Genomic DNA, 26,786 nt, shown 5'->3' on the forward strand with positions numbered 1-26,786 from the left:
AGGATTCCAGGGGATCTAGTGGCATAAATGGATTATAATATTCATAATTATGATTCCATTGGTGTATAATCACCTGAAGCTAATAATTGTTGTGTTTTCATTAGCTTATTTACACACAGAGCGGGTCTTCTTTCACGGCGCCTGCCATGTTGCACCACCATGTTTCTACAGAAGCCCAGAATGGACAAGCCAAACACCTTTTTCCCTGTTAGCTGAAGGCCACCGTACTTCTCCTATACACTTGGAAAGGGAGGGGTAAGGGGTATTCAGATGCCACTAAATCCGACACACTGGTCCTTTGAAAAGTGAGCAGAGTGCTCTTGGACCACATCTAAAAGAGATACCACAGAGGCTTGTAACTGTAATAATATATAACAACAATAGTACAAATCTGCCTTAATTAAGCTCTTATAGGACTTGCTGGCTCTGAGATTCATCACTTCCTCTGCATGAAATTCTGCATCATATCTATGGGCAGAGGGAAGATGATGGTTGAGTTCTTCTCTGCTGCGATGGTGTTGAGCGTCTGAAGGTATCGCAGCTGGAGGCCAGAGGGTGATTCAGCGATCACCAGAGAGGCTTCTTTCAGAGCCCGGGAGGCCTTCATCTCTCCCTCTGCAGCAATGATCTGAAACACACACAGACAATCATTGTCTCTTTCCTCTTAGCGATCTCTTTTTTTTAATGATTAAAAGGTATGACGAGGAAATTAAATCAGATCTTCCATCGCCCTCTCCACCTTCGCTCTGGCCTCCCGGCTGGCTTCTGCCTCCGCTGCCATGGCTCTCTGCAGCTGCTGAGGCAACTTCACATCCTTGATCTCCACACGCTCCACCTTAATACCCCACGGATCAGTGGCTTCATCCAGAGCTTCCTGCAGGGGAATATTGAATAACAGTCAGAAAACCATTGTTATCGCTGTGGAGCCTTTGATTAGCTCATTTTGGCTTTGTGGTACATTTGTTCTTTGTTTCAACCAGGCGATAGTTTAATGCAAACAAGCTCTGATAAACCTAACAACATAAGTTAATGACAGCTTGTGAAAAATGCTACGATTCAATTTTTTTTTGTCACTTTAAACCAAAATAGAGATAAAATGAGAATCAATTTGAGCCCTATATTCATCAGGAGGTTAGAAACATGATGATAATGTTTCTCCATGACTGCTGGATATGTCAAGAGGCAAATATGACAAACTGTAAGAAAATCATGCCAGTTTCAGCTTGCTTTGGACTTCTTCTGCACCTAGTGGCCAAACCCGTCTACGGTGGCTGACAAGGGCAAACGCGCTGCAACGCTCCAGAACACTTCCATAAGGAGAAATGAGCTGCAAATTCAGAAATGATGCAGATTCAAAAACACATACGAAAATATAAAACAAATACAACGATGGAAACCAGCAGCAACTGAAAAAACTTGCTGCATGAAGCCAAAACAAACACGTGAACAGCCAACACTCTGCAAATACTGAAACAATGCAAAAACAAAAACACATGAACCCCCAAAACAAATGCAACAGGAAAAATGCTGCATATCTAGACAACCCAATGGGAGTGCTCCAGGCCTCTAGGGGGAGCGCTAAGTGGAACACCCATAGACTGTATATAAGCATGCTAACGCTTGCTGCGCTTTCTGTTGCTCTTTTATAATATTGTAAAAACTACAGCTAAATGTAAAAAAAGGAACATAACGCCTTTTTATCACCTTTTTATGTTGCCTCGTCTTTCTTTCCTCATACTCTCTCATTTGGTCAAAGGTCAAAGGTCAGGTCGTAGGTCTAGCTTCTCGGGTCAAAGCGCAAGCTCACGCTGAAGGTGTTCCACTTGTATTTGCTTTGTATTTTCGTATTTTTGAATCTGCATCGTTTCTGAATTTGCAGTTTGTTTTTCCTAAAAGAAGTGTTTTGGGCCATTGCATCTTGTTTGTCCTTGTTGGCCACCGTACCAAACCAACACCTGATGCAGCTTTGACATGATAGAGTTGGAGCTCATTGCCTCACTATCTTTTCAGGTTTTCAGGACCGTGAAAAGCACAGCGAGTTCACCTTTGTTTTGTTTTTTTTGTCAAACATTAGCGGCAGATTTTCCTCACTGCTTGTGCTCTCTTCCCGCATGAACATACTTTGCACCTGTTCAAAATGCAAACAAATCATTGTAAGGAAAATATGGAGGGTAATGAGGTAAATATTGGACTCCTGTTTGCACAGACACAGCAAGGTGCACACGCTGTTTGAAGAATGTTGATGGGCAATAAATTGTATTCTCATACTGTACATTTATGTACAGGCACACCTGACTTTCAGGTTTGAATGAAGGCTAAAAATCTTGTGTTTTTGTTGCCTCCACAAATCAAAAATGACTTTAACCGATGTAGTGGCCGTGAAAACATAAATTAATTTTGACTTTATGTTCAGCCATTTCTTTTATAGTTACTAAATTGAACATTCCCACTACTGTCACAGTGTATCCTCACCTGCATGCTGACTGAGATGCCCTCTCTGTCAGACAACAGCTCTGCAAGGTTCTTGGTACCGAGCACATTCCTCAGGGTGGTTTGAGCCAGCAGGCGAGTAGACGAGTGTGCGCTGGACACATTGGCCACAGATGAGATCGGGCAGTGTATGCGAAAGTACACCACGCCATCCACAGACACTGTCACTGAGTCTTTGGTGAGGATCTCCAAAGGTACAAAAACAAACGTTGCAGTTATGATGCTGCTACTATTTTGTCATCGTCCAGGAAGGTGATGGATGTTTCTTATTAATGACAGAAACTGTAGACAAACTATGATACAGGAGAGTACGAGAGACACAGATGATATCCCAACATTTGATGTAAATGGAGCAAATGCAAAAAAAACAAACAAAAAGAATGTACCTCTTGTGGAGGGATGTCAAAGGACACAGTTCTCAGATCCACTTTCACAAAGTTATCAGTGCAGGGCAGAACAAAGAAAAGTCCTGCAAAGAAATAAAGATCCTGATTTTATTTTAAGTATCCATCACAGACAATAAATATTTTCACAATATATTCAGACCATCCTACACTGCAGAAGTTCTAACAGGATCAAATAAGAAAAGTGTAAGTCATTCACTGATTCACTGAGCATCAAACTGGCTTGTAACTACTTTCAGACAGAAGTCCGATCCAACTCCACTGAACAGAACTCTATAGTGTCAAACATACTGGATCATAGCCAAACAAACTTTCTAAAAATAAAAAATTCTTTTCAGCCAGAAAACCAGTTTCTGTATCTTTCCCCCCTACAGCGTATGGTCATGCATGTAGCACATTAAATGACAAACCTGGCCCTTTAGGCTTCCTGTCTGTGATCCGGCCGAGTCTGAAAATCACGGCTCTCTCGTATTCATTCACTATCTGGATGTTAGAAACACAAACAGTCACACAAAGAATATACGAAAAAGACCAAAAACAAATCAGAAAAAAGACAATGATATCAGCCACATGAGTGAACTAAATGCAAATGCATGACTGTAAGTCCACCCACATGACTATCCTGACTGAGCCGGCCAGTATTATATAAAGTATCAGCCACTCGCTGTCATCCATTACATGAACTGAAACTGAAACTTCCTCCACATATTGGCTTAAAAGAGAAAGAACTACAGCCCCTTTAATGAATTTTAAAAAAAAAATGTTTTCGTGTCCTTTCACTCAAAAAGCTTATAGACTTTTAGAAAGTCAGACTGATGGATTCCGTTTAAGGTTTTCCTGACCTGCCAAAAATTCATGAGGGATATTGATGAAACTTGGTTCGAATTTAAAAAAGGTCATAAAGAAACAAGAGCGGTGAATGCAAACTAAAAAAAATCTGATACAAGGATGCTGATTTCTGCATTGGCTTTCAGACACAAATAGAAGTCTAATCTTAATCAGTAGCATTATACATCAATGAGGATATACTCTACCTTCACACACATAAATATTGCAAGCGGGAAGGTTGCTATTATAAAGAGGAGGGATACGAGGACCAACAGCCAACCGAAACATCCCAGTCTCCCTGAGTTTTTGTCTGTAAAGAGTGGAAAACACTTTAGAGTCTTTAAAGCACAGGACACACTATAGAGTATTTTGCATATTTTCCATGGCACCTTTGTTCCACTCGTGTGCCTTTCAATCCAGACAGAAGACAGTTGAAGTGATTTTGTAGTCACACAATTAAACAGTAATATAGTCCAGTGGGACGGCACCTTTTACTAAAGGTGACACAAAACATTCACTCAGTCAGGCAGTGAGGTGCAGTGGATACACACTCCTAATTTGTCATTAATGATGTAATTAATCTCTGAGGGAAGTAACATCACTTCAAGTTCACCTGAGTCACACAGTGTTGTGTAAAGCTACTGAACTATTGATATAACATTTCATTTTCTTACTCTTACACTAAAACTGTCATATAAATGTAGGCCTAATGAAATTAAAAAAAAAAAAAAAAAAAACATCACAGAGTATAGAGAAGGACTGGTAACTATCCAACTGCCAACTATCATATTTCCATGTCGTTATATTACGCATCGATTTGTTTAGTGCTGCTGCACATCCTTTATCCAAATGGAAAATTTTCTTTGGGGTACAGTGCTGAAATACAACACTAATGTATTTTAACATGTTGCAGAATAAAACGCCGATGCACCTGGTGACAGGGGGGTTGCATATGGACAGTAGGAATTCATTTTTATAACTTACTATAATACTACTTTTTATGCCTTACTCTTCTATGGTGTTTTTTTGTGACTTAATTACTATACTATGGGTCTTTATGCTTTACTATACTATAGCGTTTTTATGCCTTATGACTTTTTTGTTGTATGATGAATATTAATGAATTACTATACTATGACTCTTATATGGGGTGGCAAGATGGTGCACTGGTTGGAATCGTTGCCTGGGGTCCTTTCCGTGTGGAGTTTGCATGTTCTTCCTGTGCCTGCATGGGTTCTTTTGAGGTACTCTGGCTTCCTCCTGCTGTCCAAAGACATGAGCATTAGGTTAACTGGCGACTCTAATGTGTTATTATATTATGGCTTTTCATGCCATACTATGCTATGACTTTTTTTTTACTTGCCATACTATGACGTTTTTATGACTTACTATCCTATGTCATTTCTATGCCTTACTATACTATGACTTTTTTATACCTGACTATACTGTGACTTTTTATGATTTACTCTACTATGACTTTTTATTCCTCACTATACTGTGAAGTTTTTATTCTTTACTAGACATTGGTGATTTTTTATGCCTTACTATTGTATGACTTTTTATGGCATATTATACTATGGCGTTCTTATGCCTTACTATAGTATGACGTTTCTATACCATACTATACTATGACTTTTTTTGTATTAACCATAGTATGACATTTTTATGACTTACTATGCCGTTTTTTCTGATTACTATCGTAGCTAATTTTTTTTGCCTTACTATACAGTGACATTTTTATGACTTACTATATTATGACTTTTTTATGTCTTACTATACAATAACGTTTTTATTCCTTACTATACTATACATGGGATCTTTTTGGGTACTCCAGCTTCCTCCTGGTATCCAAAAACATGCACATCACGTTAATTGGCAACTCCAATGCCTTAGTATACTATGCCTTGCTATACTAAGATGTTTTTATGACATGATATATATATATATATATATATATGACGTATTTGTCCCAATATCAAGAGTGATGTTACCATATGTGTCATCTATAAGAGGATATATTATTATGACATATATACATCCTCTGGATACATGAAGCTATAAGTTTATAACATATATGAAATACTCACAGTAAAAATGCAACTTCATTAAAACAATATGCTTATTAAAATTCTACATGTTCTATATGATTTTCTTCCTTATTTCTTATGAGATTTAACTATACATGTCTGTGTCTACTTTTATATTTACATATATAATGAACATATACTGAAAGGCTTTGGGATGGATATATATTTATGTAACATATGTCTATAATATAAATCTATAATATGAATAGACATACTAAAATACATGTTTGTATTAGCTAGACATACAGTATATGTCATTATGTCATATTGTTTCAGTTCCTAACAAGTCTCACATGCAATTTTTAAATATATACAGTATATGCTATACTGTATATACATATTTAATTTTACTTCATATGTACATATATTTCATATATGGAGATTCAACACTTGTACATATATTACATTTGTGTGTGGGCATTCCTAAATGTAAATTCAGATCTTATATGTTAATAAACCGTTTGGTTTATCAAAAAGTCAATCTCTTTGTTGTGGTGGGGTGGCAGGGTTGTTGCGTCCCTTTTCATGTTGAGGCCAAACCTGCATACTTGATTAAATCAAATTCTGCTTAGGGCCGTATAAAGGCTCGGGCCGGCTCTGCCCAAACATATATCGTACATACAGTAGCTTGTTTTGTCATAAAACAGTTAAAAAATTCCAAAGGTATTCAATTTTCATTTAGATTTACAATTTTAGAAAGCACACAATAGAAGCTAATCCTCACATTTGAGAAGCTGGAACCAGCCACAGTCATGTTTGCTTGATAAATGACAAGCAAAGGGAATAAACAAAACAGAATTTTGAATTTTCTGTTGACTGAAGAAACGGTCAATAAACAAATTGTTTCAGCACTAGAAGGAACATTTTAAATTGTAATGCATCGTGAATAATGTAGGTATAGTTTAGAGAGCTCCAAACAGTTTCTCTCAGTAAAGGTGAGTGTGGAGCTATGCAAGCTAAACATTTGTGGATGACAAAACACTTGATGTTCAATTTATTGTTCAATAAATAACTTTTTTGTTTCAACCCTTTTGTTTTTGTAGTTTTTTCTTTCTTCCCTGATCCCTGCTTACACCCTGTACTGTACCACTTTATCTTTGTCATGTTATTGTGTAAAATTTGTAAGAAATGCAATAACAATAATGACCATTATAAGGAAAAAAACAAAATCTTTTACAGGCAATTTAACGTACAATATTTTCTAATCTCAAGGATGCATTCCTCAACTTCCAGGGTCCCCGAAAAACATCTTGGGCCCTTAAGTAATGTTTATTATCCTATGCATGTTCACCCTGAATAACATTTCCACACTCATTCAGTGTAAAAGATCCTAAAAAGTATTTACCTTCGACATGTTCCACAGTGTTGATCTGCAGTTTACCTTGTGTAACCATCTCTGCTGTGCTGGAAGTTGTTGAGATCATTAGTGAACGTATGTTGTCTGTGTGATGAAGCGAGAGAACCAGAGCTGCACTTGTTTACCTGTCTCTACTCCCTGCAGGGTGTGGTCTGTCCCCTTTCCCTCATCACCTGTTGCTTTCCATGAGCCAGAGACACGCACATCAACTCATACTCCATGTTGTATGACTTCTGAATGCAGCGTGCGGGTGCCAACAGGTAACATGAACCACAGAGCTGAACCAGTCTCTATGTGACTCTTCTACTGGAAAGCTTATAGTTTTTCCATTATACTCTACCGTCCACGTCCAGGAGTCTGACACCTGCTGAGTGCAGGTTATGAATAAACAATAGGTGGCATCTGAGTCTTGAAACATGAGAGCTGGTGCAGGTGATAATCTAAGTTTCCCCACATTTAAATAGTGTAAAAACTGGGAAAAGGTTTTCACAGTAGATATTTTTAAGGTGAAAGATATTGTATGGAATTAAAAAAATTTAAATTTAATAAATACAGGAGCTGGGACAATACACAAAGAGAAAAATGAAGGTAGATCAAATGACATGAATGAATTTTCTGTGTATTGACTGTTGAGTAACTGACAGCAATATGAACCCAAACATTAATTAGTCATGTAACACAGCCTCAATACACAGTAGAGGTCACTTCTCTGATGTGAAGCTGTACAACACTCATTGTGAGTGAGCTACACAGTCATATGAACCGTCATGTGAGCAGCTCATTACCATCATTTTTCAGTGAGGTCCCTTTAATGGACGGTCACATGGTGACTTGGTCACATGACAGCCAGCTCGCGACATGATTGGCACATGAATCCCGGCTGCACACTTGGGATGCTACACAAAACGCTACACACAGCAGGCTCACTTTGCCCCCTTGAACACTTTCATAGAAATTGAGGAGTTTGAGATGCAACTGTGTCTAAAGCAATAAAAAATAAATCTGTGTACTTTCGATTTGTGCTGAGGCTGTGGTGAGGTTGTTTTGTATTCCATCATGTGATATAAATCACGATTCCCTGCAGCTGCAATTTGTGATTATTCACATAATTTAAAAGACCAAGATAGATTTACTTCCCCCAGGTTTTCTTTTAAAGATTCAGTGCTTCAGGAACAGGACTCTAACTACATTTACAATTCCAGTCGTCGCTTCATTCGGATATTTTGAGAATCCCTTTCAGACTTACTGAATCAAGAAATTATTATTAAATCAAATTCAAACACTGATTTTTATAGTGTTTTGAGATGGACTGGGTTTGAGAATTAAAGAATGTTGATTAAAAAAAACTAATTCCAAAATTGAATCTACAATCTTAAACATGTAATTTATGTTCTTATGAAAAAATAAAATACTAATTCCCTTTTTACATTTTATATGTGTGTGCTGTTTCCTGCTGCAGTACAGTGTTCAGTGGTGTATAGTGTGAACGTGGACCTCTTGTGGTCAGGATAGGTAACTCAGAATTGGCTTTGGCTAAGAGAGACTAAAGAAAGGAAGAAAAGAAAAAGAAGAAAAAATATTGTTTGTTCTTACTGCTGCAGAAAAAAATGACGGATATTCCATCAGGGGAACAGTATTACATGTAATTGTTGGTGTGGCTTAAACAGCTTGGAGGACAGGTTGAACTGGTTTTAGTTTTTGCTCTGATTTGACTGGCAAAGCTTTTGTGAACGTTAACTGAAAAATGCAATGTGAGGTACAACCATCCGTCATGCTGCAACATGTTCACACATATAGACACACAAGCATTAAGCTGAGACTTATGAATGTTAAGATTAAAACTTTATTTAAAACGACTGTGGCCAGCACAGTAGGGACACACAGTGGTCATGTTGCTCACAAGATATCTGAATACAGATACCAAGTTTTTTATTTTTATTTTTTATATCTCTATCATTTTAAAGGACAACAGACTGGAGGACAAGCCATTGTTTCAGCAGGATACTTGCCTTAAGTGGAGAGATCCTCCACGTCAGGCGCCAACTGTCTCCATCATAGACTTGCGACTGAACTCATAAGCCAGGAAGAGGGCTCCGTTGGCAGGGAAGGTGCGTATCATGGTAGGAGTCAGGCCTGAGTACAGAGCAGTGAACCCTGAGGGACAAGAGAGAGTCACACAAGTCATTCCCTGCAGATGAGTCAGGCCCCCAGTTTGGGCCAATGAGCAACGAGAGGCATCCTCACTCTCTGAGGGAAAGTCAGACTAGCAGTGCTGCATTTAAACCTCTGCAAAGTTTCAAACCTCCTGCTCCCCTATTAACCCATTCAGGGTTAGTTTTATAGCTTTTTTTTAATGGTTTTATTCAAGTCTGTATTATATGTTTACCACCTTCCCAGGCTAAGTCAGGGGCCCCTGCATTTGTCATGCCAGTAAAGATTAGCACTGTGAAACTTTGGCTTTTCAAAGTCGTAAAATCTGTCATTTACTCTAGGATTTTCCCCCATTACACCAGCAGATGGCGCAGATGGTGCAGTGTGTGGCTGTCACTGTACATGAAGCATGCAGACAGAGATGAGATGTACAGTTACTGTACATTCAACTACATGTGCAAAACAGGTCAGACTCTAGATTTTCATACACAACAGTGTCTGCCATTCTCACAGAACAGTGGAATAAAAATATCGCTTTAGTGGCTGCTCTGCTGGGGTGTTTTGTTGATACCTAGTTTGCCCATAAGTACCATCATCGGGGTCTAAGCACCTCAGCTATAGACATACCTTCAATAACAATTCAGCTGCATCTATCTCCTTGTCTTTAACTGACTGTTTCACAGCTTTCAACTAACAATACTCTTTTCAAAACTCTGCTTTCACTGATTACACTTCAGCTGACACTACATTGTTTTTCTATCTTTATTCTTATTATTTCTTCTCAGCTCTTCCACTTGAACCACCATTTAAATTTCTTTCACTGACAGCATTTTGACTTCCACTTCAACTTCTTTCAGTATTTCGAAAGTTTCAAGTGCTGATTTTTTTATTTTTTGCATGTTATATGTGAAGCAAATTTCTATCTCAGCATGCTTTGCTGTTGTTATGCTGGACACCCTTCATACTGTACATACTAATATTTATTTATTACTTCTGCTACTTGTTGTCAAGTTCAATAAGTCTGATTTGTGTTATCCTTATTGTCTCCTTCACGGTCGCTTCATGTTCCTTTTTCTCTTTTTAAATAATTTGAATAATTCTGGCTAGTTATGAACACTGACTGGCAGCAGGAGACAGTATAACCACAAACCATACTTTCAGATATCCGTCCCTCCCGTCTTCTCTCTGTGTCAAAAATAACATGCCAACACCAGAAACGATAGGTGTACTCTGTCAGTACAGAAAGGAAGCTGAATAATGTATAACAAACATGGTGGCTGTAAGACCACAAAGACTCTTTTTTTCAGATACTGTATATAAGAGAAGCTCAGAAAACAATGCAAAACAAAACAAATACTGTTGGAGAATCCTCTTTTGAATGAACACGCATTAAGGTGAGAAGTGTGGCTCTGCAGTGGTTATTTCTGACCGTCTGAACTTGTTATAAACAGAATGGGAAAGTCACGTCTAGACACTAAGTGTGTGTTTGAGTCAGCACAGTCCTCCACTGAGCCAAGGTTGTAAAGAGCCAAATTATATGGTTGCTGCCCTTCAAACTATGATTATATGGTCATGTGATATAAACCAGTCGGTTGTGCTCCCCTGCTGTTGCAAACATGGTCTGGATGTAGAAACTTCAGAGGCATCTGAGAAGCCAATGATCCATATCCATTTAGGTGTATTTCAGTTTTAGAATTAACAATCAGATTTTACCTTCAGTGCGGATGATACTCGTGACGGTTTTCATGAAGCCCTCTTGCCTCCCAGCTAAGGAGTAGACCTGGATCCTGGACTTCACGCAGTCTATGGGATAGACCGTCAACCAAAGACAAGCTCCCCCAAATCCTCCGCTGAACATGAGTGGAAGAATACCTGCAAAGACCAGCATTATTCTGAGGGAGCAGATCACAAAAACATCTGCACATCATTGGCTGAAAATGCCTATTGCTCAATAATGTTCAAAATAACCATACCTATACCCTCCTTGTCTGTGCCCATGTACTGCGCAAATGTAGATCGACACAGTTCATAGGCCCCAAAGAAGCAGAAGTAACCTGGCACCTCCCTTACGATGGTAGATGTCAGTCCTTGGTAGAAACCCAGGGGACCATTCGTCTTCAAGACCGTCTTCACTACTGTCCACACTGAGCTGAGGTCACACCACAAAACACAACACAGTCAAAAGTGCATCAGACAAAAGTAAACGTGTGCTGCTCACTCCACTGTCTCCTTTTGCTCACACTGACCTCCTCTGCCCGCTCGCAATCTTGCCAGTTGCTTCCATTTCGTGCATGGCCTGCAGGCGACACTTCACCAGCTCGGTGGGGCATAAGGCCATGGCAGAGAAGATGGAGGCTAAAGACCCTGCTGATGCCTTCTGTATGTCACTGATGAGCAATGGAAAGGAGTGCAATAAGAAAAATAAACAGTAAAAAGTTTTTAGCATGCTTACAGGAAGACCACATATTTTAAGATTTTACACAGAAACATAAATTCTTTCCCATCATGACCTTAAAATAGAATTCATTTGCTCTGGTGTATTCTGATGACGCACAAAAGTCTTTGAAAATTAAGTGCACTAAATGGAAAAGCATCCTATGAATGTACCCAAGATGATTTTCTGAGAGCACATTCACATTTCCTGCTCCTGAGCTGATGGAATTGTTTCTATCCCAAAGAGCTCTTCAGTAGACAGAGTCCCCTCATCATGATATTTCTCAGAATAAAGTGTTTCTAACATTAAGAGGCATTCCCATCAAATAACTTTAAATCCAATTACAATAAAAATGTTGCTCCTCATCACATTCTATGATCTTTTTCTTGGACACAGCAATGTCAAAGATTAAACTGGTTATAGTGGTTTACAATATGGATAATTTTGATACATAGATTCCACAAGCAATCATTTTAAAATGTCCATTTTTTGTTGACCTCACTGGTTTATATCGATACCTTATGCTCTGAGATTCTACTGATGATTCTGGGTTTCAAATTAAATATCTAAAAATGTCTTGTACTGTTTATTTTACTCTAATGCTTACAGTATGTCTATATCTAACACTGATGAAGACTATTTGTTTCCTGACTACCCGGCTATGTGATTTATTCACTCAAATCTTTCTCAACGGTGTACTCCTCTGTCCAGCCACTAAAACTGAGATGAGAAAAGCTCTGAGTTGTTTAAAATAATAATATGTCTGTTCAGAATTCCTTTGCACTTTGCAGCAATTACACTTCACAACATTAGTGCCTTTTTTTTCCAGGTGCTTTTTCAGGTTTTGCTTCTCAGGTAACACACAGGCCGGGAAATGTAGGAAGGTTGTTGGGTCTGTATGAAGTCTGAGAGGAAGACAGCAGACAAAAAAAAATAATACATCGACCCCTCTTCTGCATTTAATTTCATCTTTTTGGATTCACACTAGAACTGAACACCAGGCCAAGATAATGTAGTAAAGGATATTTCTCTTTGTAGTAAAGATGGCTGCATTAATAATGCAGCAATGCGTATAGTGTATAATGACCATTAGCAATATATTCTATATATTCGACCTATATTTTTTGGTTGAATAGTGTCTGACTTCATTCTACTTTAGGGTGCAACGAGGGGTTAGTATTGTTAGCAGTTTAACTCTTATTATTAGTCTATACATAATATTTTGATTTAATTAATCATTCAGTCCTCAAAGTGTCTCCCAGATATTTAATTTAGAATGACAAAAAATTGTGTGACCAGACTCCATTATGATACTGCATTGCACAATAGAGTATGGTGAAAAGCTTTACTGCACAGGGAGTGGGCAGAGGAGGCAGAAACACCTTGATAGCAGGAGATGGAAGAAAATGTGGAGGAATAAAATAGCATCATCATCGATGATATAATATACTGACAGTTTGACATGTTGTTCATCACGACAGCCAGCTATGGAGCTTATGGTGGAAACACAAATAAATGCACAGAAAATGTCAGCGTCAAACCTGAGTTCTGTCCCTTTATCCATCCTGGCCATGAGGCGGACTGCGTCCTGGCAGAGGCCGTAACTCAAGAAGAGCACGGCGTTCTCACTGATGTTGGCTATAAGGGCCGGGGTCGTGCCTTTGTAGAGACCACGGAGTCCCATCTGTCTGAAGGTTGAAATGAAGCAGTGGATGAATCCGCGGTACATGGTGGGGAACGTCTGCATCTTCACCTTCGTGGTGTCAAACGGCTGACCGCTCAGCACACAAGCCGTACCGCCTGAGGAAAGATGACAAGAGATGGAAGGTTCATTCACAGAGATGCAACTTATCAGAGCAGAAGTACCCAAAGTCACTTGACAGTTAAGGTACTTTTATTATCATGCTCTCACAGGATCTTATATGATGGATATGGATATGACTTTGTGAATACATACGCTAACTGTAAACTGCACAAACTAATATTTGGTTACTAAGGTTGGTCGTGGCCTGTGGCTGACCTCACTGCTTCTCTCACACTTGTGAGTGTTTCAGAGTGTTAAGTACACTAAATGCTATTTCAGCACTAGCCTAATAATAGTTATAAATTATAGAAGAATCAGACATAAGGCAATTAAGTCTTTTTTTTATAAAATAAAATGAATGTATAAAGCCTCTCTCTGCAATAAATAGAGAAACGGTGGGAATCCAGGAATAAAACAAATAGTATGCACACTCACTATATGCTAACTTAAATTCTATTGTAAAATTATGTTGAATAACTTGATTTATCATGAGGTTTGAAGTTAGTGAGGGTCCATGGTCTGATCATCACCGGGTCCTCCAGAGAGGAGTGTCAAAGTGTCCTTGAGCAAGACTCTGAACCTTTAACTGCTCCTGATGCTTTGCCATCAGTGTGTGAATGTGTATATGAATGTGTATAGCCCATTTACCATTTTACCATATGATCAGCTGTGTACAGACAAAACCCACCTATTGCTCCCGCTGTGAAGTCAATGATGGCCTGGATTACAGGGTGTGGAGCCATGATGTTTCAGAAGATGCTGCCAGCCTGAAAATATCAACAGTTGAGGCTATTCAACAACCATCATCTCTTCACACACAAATACAAATGCAATCGCAAAAGTGAAAGTAAACATACTAATGATCTGCAAAGGTATAAAATACAATAAAGGATAATAAATATTTAATGCTCACCTGTGCGCTCCTCAGTCTGCAGCAGCTGATCTTAACCTGTTTTCTTCCTTCACATACAACAACAGTGAAAACATTTACTCCAACACAGCACGTCGCTCTACGTGGGCACTAGATGACCGTGACCTTGACAACTAGTCAACACCTTTCCAGGTAATAAGTTTCCACGTGAGCATCTTAATTCGCAGAATGAAACTCAGATTTTCAGGAACAGATTTCAGCTTTAAATTCCGTTGCAGGAGTTTAATGCGTCACTCTACTTCCGTTTTCCAAGCAACGTCTTATGAAATGCTGGTTGGTTACAACAAGTGTCTCCCGCCATGCGCACCAAGTGCGTTAGCAGTTTTATCAAAATATGCAGAGGAAGTCACAATGATACAGGAAACAGTTGGTCTTAAAACCAAAATTAAAGCATGATAATTAGGGGTAAAATTAGGCCGTTACATCGACAAACTGTAAAGAGGCCCTGTCTTTAATATATACTGTTACATATCATTTTGTGACTGTTGACACGGCTGAAAAAATGATCTATATTATTATTTCATCTTCGATCTATCTTTGCTTTCAATTAAAACACATTTAACAGTTAGCTTTATTTTGAAACAACTAAGCACTGTACATGCTCTATTTTAACTCACACTGACTTGACATAGGTGTCTGGTTGGAATTAAAGGTAGGCCTACTACATAAATCATCTTTTTACGTGACAGCTCAGAGTTGATGATAAGTAAACACAATTAAAAAAAAAAAAAAAAACACGCCGGTGATGGAAAATATATGCCATGTGTTTCAGTGTTTCGTTAGTCTTTGTCATGCTGGCTGCATGGGCTGGGGAGCTGTTAAATGCGGAAGAGATGCGATGCCGGCTGTGTCTGGGTGTAATACCTAACACTGGCCACAGGGTGACAGCGTACTCCATAGTTAGCTGAGGACACTGAAACACCTCTGGTCCAACAAATCACCAAGGACCAGCTCCTACAAAGTGAACACAGAAACTGGTTTGGTTCATTAACGTACCACAGAAGAGCCACTCTTTATTTGAATCAAAATATTTTTTTAATCTTTCTTTTCTTAAAATTCTCAACTCTATCATTATATACAGTAGGCTATTATCAATATTTTAAAGGTCTATGTATTTCTATCTTAACCCTATAGTTTTTGAGATTTTTTTATTTAGTATTTGTTTGTGAATTTTGTAAACTCTGTAGGCTACTTTAACTTATTCTACACTATGATTATTTGCTGCAGCAGAGTGTTAATATTTGTTTGGGTGGAAAATTAATTTAGAAACTGTCTCATAAAGAGTAGTAGGCCTATATGGGGTCTAACTTTCAGGTAGCAGCGCATGAAAAAATATAAGTTGGTATCATCTCCCTTGAATATTATCCAGCAGATGAATGAATAAAAGAGAAGAAGAAGAATATTTCTAATTAAATGTGAAGGTGATGACAAAGATACATTAAAACACAAACACAACTATTAGAAATATAAAGGAAAATGTAGGCTTATAGGCCACACTCTCTAGACGTCATGTGTAAAATAATATACTATATTTAACTTTTACATTAATAAGAAATTTTCTAAGAGAGAGAAACACAGCTGACAGAAAAAAAATAGTTTTGTTTTTTTTTTTCGTTTTTTTTTCTTTTTTTGCTCCACATATTTGCCAGGCGAAAGAATGAAAACAAGGAATTTTTTTTTCATCTAACTCTTTCGGTCTCATTCATTGGAGCTCTTCATGTGTCAATCAAATGTGGGCGGTGTCAGCCGCTAAATGATACTTCCAGTAAGTCCTCACATGCTGTACAACACAGAGAGTCAACAGGCTGTACGGGGCGCAGTCTCAACATCACTACGACTGGATAACAACAACAAACCAGCGGCTCAGCGCTCTGTGGCCACTTACACAACTTTTTTCACGTGAAAGGCCTTTTCAGAAAGATCATTTTTATCACTGTTGACTCAGATTTTTACCGGCTTGGGATGTAACTGTCAGTGTAGAGTTTGCGCCCAGGCGGAGCACTGTTTTCCCGGACAGATTTATCTCCTGTTCGCTCACATTTCACAGGCGAAGCTACAACTTTTGAGGGGCGACATATTTTGCCGCTTTTACATGACATTGTAACACTTGGCTCCGTCACCTCTCGACCATGGCGGAAGCGGCCCAGCAGCCACACCTGGTGGAAATCGACCCGGATTTTGAGCCCCTGCCGCGGCCCCGCTCCTGCACTTGGCCCTTGCCCCGACCGGAGTTCATCAACCCGGGCGACTCCAACACGTCATCGCCGGTGCCGTCTGTGAAGCAGGAGCCCGCCAGCAACGCCGAGTTCATCAACAACCTGAGCCTGCTGGAGGAGTCCGAGGACTTCCCGGAGCAGAAACCTGTCATCCTGTGCTCTGATTTTCAGTGTCAGGAGAACTGCGTCCACCAGCAACCTCCACAGCAGCAGCAGCAGCAACAGCAGCAACATCAGCAACAACATCAGCACAAACATCAGCAGCAGCATCAGCAGCAGCAGCACCCGAACCCGCAACTCCCGCATCAGCAGCAGCAGCAGCAGCAGCAGGTGCCTCTGCTCTCCTCCCCGGTCGGCTCCTCGTCCTCGGCGGCCGCGGCCGCAGCTGCCGCCGCTGCCCAAAGGAAGAGCAGCTCCTCCCGGCGAAACGCATGGGGGAATATGTCATATGCAGACCTCATAACCAAAGCTATCGAAAGTTCTCCTGAGAACCGACTAACTCTGTCTCAGATTTATGACTGGATGGTGAAGAGTGTGCCATATTTCAAGGACAAAGGAGACAGCAACAGCTCTGCAGGCTGGAAGGTATGTTTGTTTTTGTTGTTTTTTCTCTTTTGTTACTTTTATCCTAGGAGATGCAGTGTGTTTGTGGTGGCAATTCACAGCATGAATGGCTGCTGCCTATGCCTGATAGAGCAGTCCCTGTGCCAGGCCAGTTCTTGAACAAAGTTTTCCAGTGGGGAGTTTTGGTGTGTCTGTGGTACTTAACAGTGTGTTCACAGGGACTTTATTGTGCTTTATGATATATTTTTTTATCTCCTGTGGTATCACTGTAATACCTCTCCAGGGCTTTCTGGCTTTTCTGCGGTGTTGAATAGTCATTTTATTGTGACTATATAATCTATTTGGTCAGTGTTGTTTATTTTTTTATGTTTTCATTATCTGCTGTATCTTTCATCATCCATCTTTGGTAATACTGTTACATCTCCAGCACAGACTTCAGCTAATATTTGCACTTTGCACACCTTACTCTGGTCACTGAAAAAAAGAAGTTAAGTGACTGGTGAGTTCTTCTATCATTTGCTCATGGTCTTGTGAAACTATGTTTCCCTTCATTGTCATCCATCAAGTTCATGCCAATTCAGTAAACTGACCAATTGCAACCATGACCTTAGACAGTCATCTGACTTCTCCCTGCAGTATGTGATTTATATGAGTCTGCTGACTCAACAGGGTTTTTTTCTATTTGCCTTCTTGCGTTCCTGAATGTCCCAAATGCTGAAAGTATGATTGAGACAGCTCTGTTCTCTCAGTTATTATTTTATAAATGAATGGTAGATTTTAAGGCAAATTCACACTTTTCCATATTAGAGTGTGCCCACACTGAAGCTGTGTTTGGACGTCTATGTCGTGAGGAGATACCAGAAGCATTCATGTGTCCTGGAAACTGTCCAAAGCATTACACAAGAGGGGACTTAAAATTTCTGATGTGGTGTGACAGGCCCTCCCACTGAACACTATTGTAGGGCGTAAACCTCCTTTTGGAGACACGTAGTTTCAGTGGTGTCTGACAATAAATTGATGACAGTCTCCTCTCAGTGGGAAATCATATTGAGCCTGCAGTCACACAGTGAGAGATTTATTATGGCTTCCCTCTGTTATATGCTGTCTGGCTTGCTGATGAAATGTAAAGCAGTTGTGGGGTGTTTGTGTTGTTGTCTCCCCCTTGTCAGAGCAGGCTCCCATGTTTGAGTCATGTGCTGAGAGATGACACACTCATGTCAGTCACAAATGCCAGTGAGAATTTCTTGTTTTAGTTCTCGCAGAACCACACAGACACAAAATTAAGTCATTTTTTATATTTTGCCTTCTTTTTTTTTTTTAAAAGGTTGACTGAGAACTAATGCAGCTTTCAGCAACGCCCTGCTCCATATTCATTCATTTGAGCTCAGTGTTTACAAAAAGCACAAAACTCGTGTTGAGCTGTCAAACGTAGTCCTCTCGGTCAAATTATATGAGAGTGGAAAAACCCCTTCAGTGTAAACAAAGCAGGTGCTGGGCAGATGTGTTGCTAGGGTGGTGATATTGTCCAAGCAGCTTTGGCCATCTGAAAAAAGCAACGTCCCTTCATTCATTCATCATACGCATTAAAAGGTTCAGCATCTATGCTGCTCTGTGTCTTTGTTATGATCTGTAGGTAAGGTGATTTTATCTTCAAGTGTGCTTCTTGAGTGTACAGTGTGTGTGTCCCTCTGTTATATGATAGAATTTGCTCTCTGTTAACAATATTTTTGCTTGAATAGAGCAAAGATGTTGTTTGCCAATGAGCAGGGAATCATCCGAAATACTTCTGGTTAATTCATAAAACAAAACAAAGAGAGACAAATTAGTGTGGGAAATAAAAACTGAATACACCTATGAGGACCCCGGGATAATTATTAACAAGTTTGTGGAAGCTAACACAGATTCGAGTAAAGACAGGCAGCAGTGTGTGGTACGGTGACACCTGAGAACACACACACCTACAGATTGTTAGTCATGTAGAGTCTTAGGTTGTGGTGAATCAACAGAGAAAAAAAAAAAATCTGAACTGATGTTGACTTTAAAGGTGGGAAAATCCTTTATATTATCAGTTTTACATAGACTTTTCATTTGGCAACATGATTGTCAGCAGTCATACCAGCCCCTGGATGACCATGAAACAGCTGAGGTCAACACTTTCTCAGTGACACTCACTGGTTACAGTGTAATTAGGAAGTTATTATGTAGCAGAGTGTAGTGAAGACAAATCACTGTGAGTTAATTGTCTCCAGCATCATTAAGTACATTAGCAGATCATTTACATCTTGAAAAGCATGCAGCAGAGTCACAGTGACAAAAGACGTGAACGTGTCTTTGTGTCTTCAGCAACACACCTAAATAAACAGTGGAGCTTCTCGCCGTCGCTGCGTCTGTTTAACAGTTTTTGTGTGATTGGCGGCTTGGAGAGGGGCGCTCAGCCATCGCCTGGGCTCGCTGCTTATCCTGCCATGTTGGGGGTGTAGGCTGAGTAATACTGTGGGAAAGAAAAGTGCCATTCACTGCTGCGAGGGGAGTTATTCATAGAGCTCCCCTCGGTTACACACAGGGGGGCTATCACACATTGTCTCTTCAGAGCGAGCTTACTTATGAGCCGAGGAGAGAATGCCTCTGTGGTAAACATGACAATGTAAAATGTTAATTCTCTCTCCAGCCATGTGTTTTCTCTTGTGCTGTTTCTTCTTCAATGGCCCTTTGAAGTAAAAAGATATTTTCAGACAGTAATTAATCAATCAGTATTTAAGTCATTGAGTTTATGAATTTGACAAAATATTTGTTCAGCAACAAATCAGGTTTTTTATATAGTATAGTAGAATAGCTTTTCATCTTGGACTGCATTGTTATATTCTGTCTCGACTGAGGTGACATGACTGATTGGAAACATAAAAATATGTAAATTTTGTGGCAGACTTTATTCCAGAGACACCAGCTTTGCAAAATGACTCTAGACATTCAAACAAAAGCACTCAGACTAAATAACCTCCCATTCTTACCCAGTGAGCCTTCAAGAGAAAATGAAACAATGCTCGGAATGAGAATATGCTGTGGGGTTTGGAGAGGTATTGGGTTGACTCGCTGGTTGACTGTTAAGTCATACGAAGGCGAAGGTTTGTGGTGGTTTCTTTTGTGCTATGAGACACAGATCTCAGTGACAGAAGTCACAACATAAATGTTTTGTTTCTCTTCACCAGTGACATCTTGAATCTGTTGTATTTTACTTTTGGTTCGATCTTTCCTAAGTTACCGAGGATCATTTCTCCGCCTTACCGATCTCCCTGAGCAGTCTGGGTTCTCCTGAAGTGAACTGGCTGAAGCACATGAAGATTTCATTAATATATGATTAAGACTGTCTGCTCTGTAATTGTTTAAGGCTGAGCTTGTTTCACAGCGCTGCTGATCCTCCACATTCGGTCGTGTCTGATCTGAGTCATGACAGCCTCCACACTTCTCAGGCCGTCTGCGACAGTGTGAATTTTGAGGACAGTTGTGCCAGGTGGGACCAGCTTGGAGAAGCTCTCCAAGTGGACTGGACACTGGCCCTGGCACAGGGCGCTATCCAACAGGAAGAAGAACAGATGGCACAAATTATGTATCACCAAACCTTTCTGCAGAGCTGGTTATTTATTTCTGATATGCTCGTTCCACTCTGCAAAATGTTATTAATGTTAAATAGCTTCAGGCTGCAGCACACACACAAATTGCACACATGCATTAATAGAGTATAATATATACAGTACACACACATCCTTGCGTACCTGCCAAAAATCTGTTCTTTCTTGTATTTCTCTACTATACGTACGTCACCACAGGATAAATATTTGGTTTCAGCCGCTGGAGCTGGATGGCTCAGGCGCTCTTTGATGTCAGTTTGGAGATCAATTCGGTCATAGGTTTTCTCTGTACACGGCGCTCTCTTGACCTGAAATTCCTCAGCCTATGCTGGTAAACACTCCCACGGATCTCAAAACAAACTGTGCCGGAGCAGACAAACACGCAGGTCCGAGCAGATTGTACAGCGAGTGACACGAGGGTCATTACCATGTAAATGCACCCATTGACTCCAATCCCACTTAGTCCTACAGTAAACACTGTAGGTATCACCGAGAGGAGACACTCAGATAGGTCGTGCAGTAGGTCAGGATATGAGTGTGTGTGGAATCTGTGGGTCTTGGAATCTCTGATCTGGCTTTATAATCACTTGATGAATCCCAGGACCTGACAGGTGATTGAAAACAATTTGTGTTTCAATTGAGTTGCACTGACCGTATAAGGAGGAGTTCATCGGAATATGGGAAGCAATTTCTTAACCTCCAAGCTTTACTATGCCTTTAGCTGTGGCCAGTTACTTCATGAGCATGTCAGTCTCAAAAATGTCAAGAAACTGAAACCTCATGAACCCAGCTAACCTCACCAAACTTTATCAAACTGGTGCAAAAATACTGTTAATGTAACATTACCATAAAGCAGTCCTCTTTATTGATTTGCTACATAGCAGTTGTCAGCAAGGAGTGCCACACTGGTATCAGCGGTGTAGCAAAGTCTTGCTGTATACACTACCAGTCATACATTTAGAGCACCTCAGTTTTTTTTAGCTGTTATGCACACTTACATAATTCATTGTCTCAGTGTTTCTCAAATTAAAGCAGAGAACAAATAAACAATTGGAGATTTTAAAAATGAGGAATCATGGAATCTTTTTGTTGAACTAAATTTGAACAAAATCTTTGATCGAAACTCGCGTCGTGTTTTCTACAATGGAAATCAAATATTGCTCAGAAAGTTTTTCCCAACACTGTTGCAGAAGTTCCCATGAATGTGTTGCACTTGCAGGTTGCTTTGCTTTCACCTTCAGTTCATCCCAAACCAGCTCCTTGGGGTTTAAGGGGTTCCCACTGTCTAATTCTTTTCTTCTGATGTTTTGGGTCATTCTCTTGCTGTCGGATGAACCTCTGACCAACCAGTCTGTCTTCCTTTGTTACTTGCCTTATTCTCCCCATTCTGACAGCAATATACAGTACTACTTCCTGCTGTACGGTATCGTTCCCACTAATGCATCAAAGGGCGTAGTGACACAGTTTGTTCCTGCCTTTTTACAGACAAGCATTTTATAAGTCATCAACCTGTAGGAATTGTTTGCATTAACTTTCAGGGGTTCATTTACTTCCATTGCTACAGGAAAGCTGTAAGTTAACCAGTTTCCTAGTGTCTTCTCAGTTTTTGGTGACCTTCACTTTTTTTATACCTTGGGCAGATTACCATTTATCTTTGTACCAGTAGTGTATGTTGTCAAACTCTACTTAAATATTAAAGGAGCTATATGCAAGTTTTGCTATGGCTACATAGCTAGCGTTAGCATCAACAGCTGTTTACTCACCAGTCTAGAACACATGTTGTGAATTCAGCATCAAACTTCATTCCTTAACTCACCAAGACCTGTGTCCAGTGGTAAAAAGCAACGTCAATATTAATTCTTGTCTCTATGACATCTTTTCTTCTACTGAAATTAGAAGGCTAACCAGCTAGCCCTGGCCTGTCGACATCTCACTCCTCCACTCCCCCCTGGCGATGTAGCACTGCTCAGAGGACGTATTATAACCTTTTGTCTCGTAAACGCAATGATGGCCGAAGCTCTTGTCAAGCGACAACTACCACCACCCGCTCCCAGCAATAAACCAAAAATAAACTTAAAAATAGCCCCTTTATAAAGTGACTCCAACTGCTTCAAATTTAATTAATTGATAATTATGTAGCATCACATTGCTCTTCTGCGTTTGCATGATAGGGATGATGCAGAGGTGTAATGTAATTGCTGTGTGTTATACAAAATAATCGTTCCCATGATCCCCAGGAGTATGTCTTAAAGAAATACGGAAGCTAAGGATTAAGGTATTCTAATCCTGAGTGAGCACAATAATGGTTGTACTTTATCGCCAGTCTCAAACTGCTTGTTTCTCTGGGTGTGAATGTGTATTAGTAGGACAGGGGGCTGGGTAGAACAGCAGTCCTCCTGTTTCTACTAGTTCAACACACACACACATAGATGCACACCTCTCACCCCCCTGAGGCAGTCGAGGAGTCCAACCTTGGCATTGCCCCAAGACATGAGGGGCAGCTGTGTTTCTCAGGCAAAGAGCTGGAGGAGCTCTCTTCACCCTCCTCCCCATTTCCTGCTTGCACTGCCTGCCTCTCCCATTCCTGATTTTCTGCCTCTGTACAAAGAAGGCCACACTTAGTGTTTTAAAGGGTTACTGGACCCCCCCTCCTCCCAAAAGCCAAGGAGCTAACCGCTCACTGTCTTCAGAGAATTAAGAGATAAAGAGAAAGAGAGAGGGAGGGCACAGCAGAGTCCCAGAATGCTCTAAGTTCAGACTGGGTGACACTTGTTAGGAGTTGCATAACAAGACATTTACTGGAATCAGGGAGCCGCAGGCCAAAGTCTGGTGCCACTGGTTAGTCAGCGGAACTGTGAGGCACTGTGTTAGAGATATGTGGGACGCTAGTCTCCTGTGTGTGTGCGTGTGTGTGTATGTGTGTGTGCACATAACCTGGGCCTCATAATTAAAGCCCTGCTGCTGGCAGATGCACAGACACGATGGCAGGCAGACAGACAGGCCGACACAGGGAACATTCCAGCACAGGCTTTTATATCTTTTTTATTGTGGCGTGATATTCTGCCTTTCCTTTTCTCCTCAGCTGATTTTAATCCAGTATCTCCTTACAACTGCTTTTTTTCCCCCCTTCGCTTTTCATATCACTTAGTTCTTTGATGTGCTGAATCACCATGGCTGGCACTATCACGGGTGTTAAAAAGCAGCTGTGAGTATTGATGAACAGTACCTGTTAGTCTTTGTTCTGCTCTGTGTTAGACGCTCTGGTAGATACAAGCACTGCAATAATGATTATTTTCAATATCAATTCACATAGTCTTTATTTATTTATTTATTTATTTATTGTTGAGTCTATATTATGCCAAAAAAAGTTGAAGTTAAAGTTCCAAAAACTGAAGGTGACATCTTTAAAGGAGCTATTTGGAAGTTTGTCTATCACTACATGGCTAGCGTTAGCATTAACAACTGTTTACTTACCAGTCTAGATGAAATGTTGTGAGTTCAGTATCAAACTTCATTCTTTTACCCACCAAGAGCTGTCTCCAGCAGAAACGCCAATGTTAACTCTTAACTCTATCACATCTTTTCTTCTACTGAAGTTAGCATGCTAACTAGCCAGCCCTGGCCTGTGTCGTCAGTTTCCAATAGCGACTCACTGTAGCCTCCAATCTGCCCTGAACGTAGTGCAGCTCAGAGGACGTATTACAATCTCTTTTACTATAAAGACAATGATGGCTGAACCTCTTGTTAAGCAACAATAACTGGTAGGAAAACCCATTCAGCTGCAGAGAAAACTTACAAATAGGCCCTTTAAAGTTCTAACCCAAAAACTATTTGATTTGTAATGATATAAAACAAAGAAATTACCAATTTCGTGCATTTGAGATGAACCATTAAATTCTTCTGTTCATTAATGTCTTAAATGATCAAAACAAGTGTAGCTGAATCAACTATTACAAGTAGATCCACTTGTTTAAGCGCTTTTGGCTCAGCGTGCTATGAAAATTTGATGCAGACAAGTGAAAAATATTGTCATTTTCTAAGTGATGTAACCATGCTCAGTCACACTGATTTGATTGAGCAACAGTGTGAAACTAGTAGCCCTGCAGATTATTTCACAACCTCATGTTTTCATCATGTTCTGCTCCACATTTGTTTTCCTCTCAGCCCCAGTATCAGTACTCTGTGTTGTTGTCTGTCTCATATTCCCTCTATAAAAAAAAACATCTTAGGAAATTATTCACTGACTCCAACCTCAACAGACAGACTGTCAGTGTGGTACAGCAGGGATATCAAATGGTGTTTGAATGTTTATATCTGTGTGTGGTACATGTGTGCTTATTTATGGATATAGCCATTCTGTAGCTATGAAGTCACATCAGCTTGAACCTCAAACGAGTATCCCATGTGCTGGTGCTGTCTGGGATGTCACAGCAAACCTTTAACAGCATGTCCAGAATGCTGTGGGACGAAGCCAGTGGGCAACGGCAGACACCGTGAGACACATACCACTCAGGGGATCATGTCTGTCTACCTGTCTGTCTGTCTGGTTGTCAAAGAGACTTCATCTTGTAGATCTGTCCCAAAAAGTTTGTTTTCTGTTGGGTCATTGCTCTGTTTGCCAGTTTTTTTTTTTTTTACTGAAATGTCCCAAAAACATGTAGAACCTATTTAATATGTATATAAGTTTTACTCAGTCAAGATTTTTCCTGAACAAAGAACTGTCCGGATGCAGCAATAACTTTAATATATTTTATGATTTGTAGAAATTTGTGATGAATTCCAGCGCATCAAAAGAAAATATGGTTCCATTATATAACTGTTGAAGGTTTTTTCAAGTTATATTACATGTTCTCTTTATCTACAATATTCTTCATTATTATTTGAATGTTTTTCTGCATTGCTTTTTGCTTTGAAAAAAAAGGCTTTTTAGTTTCAGAGCTCAATGAATGTGCTTATTTTACCAGCTTGGAACCAAAATCAAAATGCAACTGACTAAAGTGGTAAAAAATTAAGTTAAACATACTTGATTAAAGCATTATCTATTAAAACTGCATGTTTCCTGAGCCGAGGAGCTGAACTCACTGTATTATAAGGGATATATTTAACCTCTGTTAGTGTTACAGCTGATAACTTTACACTTACAGCGTCTGTATCTCACTGGAAAGGACCCAGGAAAATCCCTGTGAAGTGCCCCTTTCATTTAGTGAAGTCAAACAAATCATGTCAAATGTGTACACGGGTGTTTCCAACCCACCTCAGACACTGGCATCACACAACCCTGCACCACTCCTGCCAGAGTTTTGTTTTGTCAGTCCTTTTTTCTGGCTGTAGACCAGAGGACAGATCAGCGTAGCCTCCAGTAACTGCACAGAGTGTAAGTGATACAAAAAAAGATACAAGCAGTGTGTAGAGCCTCATTCAACAGGACAGAGGAGATGTGCCCACGCAGGTTGCTTTACGCTAGAGTCGAAAAGATAGAGGTGACATCCAGCTCCATGGTCAGGTAAACAGTCATTTAGGATGAGTCAGACTGTTTTGTTTTTCTCAGTGCGGGTTTAGTAGTAGTGGGACGAGAGCATGTGATCATCTGTTTTGGCAGTGGGTTTGCCCGGGCACGGTGGTTTGTTTCGCAGAATACACTGCGGCTCTGTCTGCCATCGCAACTTCTCATCAGTCAGAAAATTGGAAAATTCTCCTGTGGGGTTAACAGGAAGACCTCAGCATTGTTTTATAGTGTGAGAAGAGGAAGTGCTGTACAGATTTAAAATAATTTCACCATCCAAGTGAGAAGTGAAAACCCTCAGTGCTTCTTCACACATGTAAAATGTGGTGTCCCATCAATTTCTCATAGTTTATGTGTGTGTGTGTGTGTGTGTGTGTGTGTGTGTGTGTGT

The 26,786-nt window shown here is 40.0% G+C and overlaps 2 protein-coding genes across 2 annotated transcripts in view; one reads left to right on the forward strand and one right to left on the reverse strand.

Moving 5' to 3' along the window:
- Positions 1-432: 432 nt before the first annotated feature.
- On the reverse strand, positions 433-14,769 carry LOC111224421 (mitochondrial ornithine transporter 1-like). Its single transcript, XM_022748893.1, has 14 exons — positions 14,469-14,769; positions 14,244-14,322; positions 13,293-13,551; positions 11,564-11,704; positions 11,291-11,466; positions 11,031-11,189; positions 9,211-9,320; positions 5,533-5,563; positions 3,929-4,032; positions 3,305-3,377; positions 2,877-2,959; positions 2,473-2,676; positions 740-874; positions 433-628 (listed from the first exon to the last, which is right to left on the reverse strand). The coding sequence occupies exons 2-14, from the start codon at positions 14,296-14,298 to the stop codon at positions 437-439; spliced, it is 1,722 nt and encodes a 573-aa protein (XP_022604614.1). The 5' UTR covers positions 14,299-14,322; positions 14,469-14,769; the 3' UTR covers positions 433-436.
- Positions 14,770-16,290: 1,521 nt separating this feature from the next.
- Positions 16,291-26,786, forward strand: part of LOC111224434 (forkhead box protein O1-A-like) — a 27,232-nt gene continuing 16,736 nt past the window's right edge. Inside the window, exon 1 of the mRNA XM_022748917.1 lies at positions 16,291-17,287. Within this exon, the coding sequence (XP_022604638.1) occupies positions 16,616-17,287 (672 nt within the window). The 5' untranslated portion in view covers positions 16,291-16,615. The remainder of the gene's footprint in view (positions 17,288-26,786) is intronic.

This window comes from Seriola dumerili, unplaced genomic scaffold (genome assembly GCF_002260705.1).
Source record: "Seriola dumerili isolate Sdu_G_001 unplaced genomic scaffold, Sdu_1.0 BDQW01000134.1, whole genome shotgun sequence".
NCBI lineage: Eukaryota > Metazoa > Chordata > Actinopteri > Carangiformes > Carangidae > Seriola > Seriola dumerili.

Excerpts from the sequence above, each read along its gene's own strand:
- LOC111224421 (XM_022748893.1), bottom strand. The coding sequence starts at position 14,298 with ATGGCTCCACACCCTGTAATCCAGGCCATCATTGACTTCACAGCGGGA. Across the intron at positions 13,552-14,243 it reads CTTCACAGCGGGAGCAATAG|GCGGTACGGCTTGTGTGCTG; the intron begins GTGGGTTTTGTC and ends ATCTTTCCTCAG. Across the intron at positions 11,467-11,563 it reads ATTGCGAGCGGGCAGAGGAG|CTCAGTGTGGACAGTAGTGA; the intron begins GTCAGTGTGAGC and ends GTGTGACCTCAG.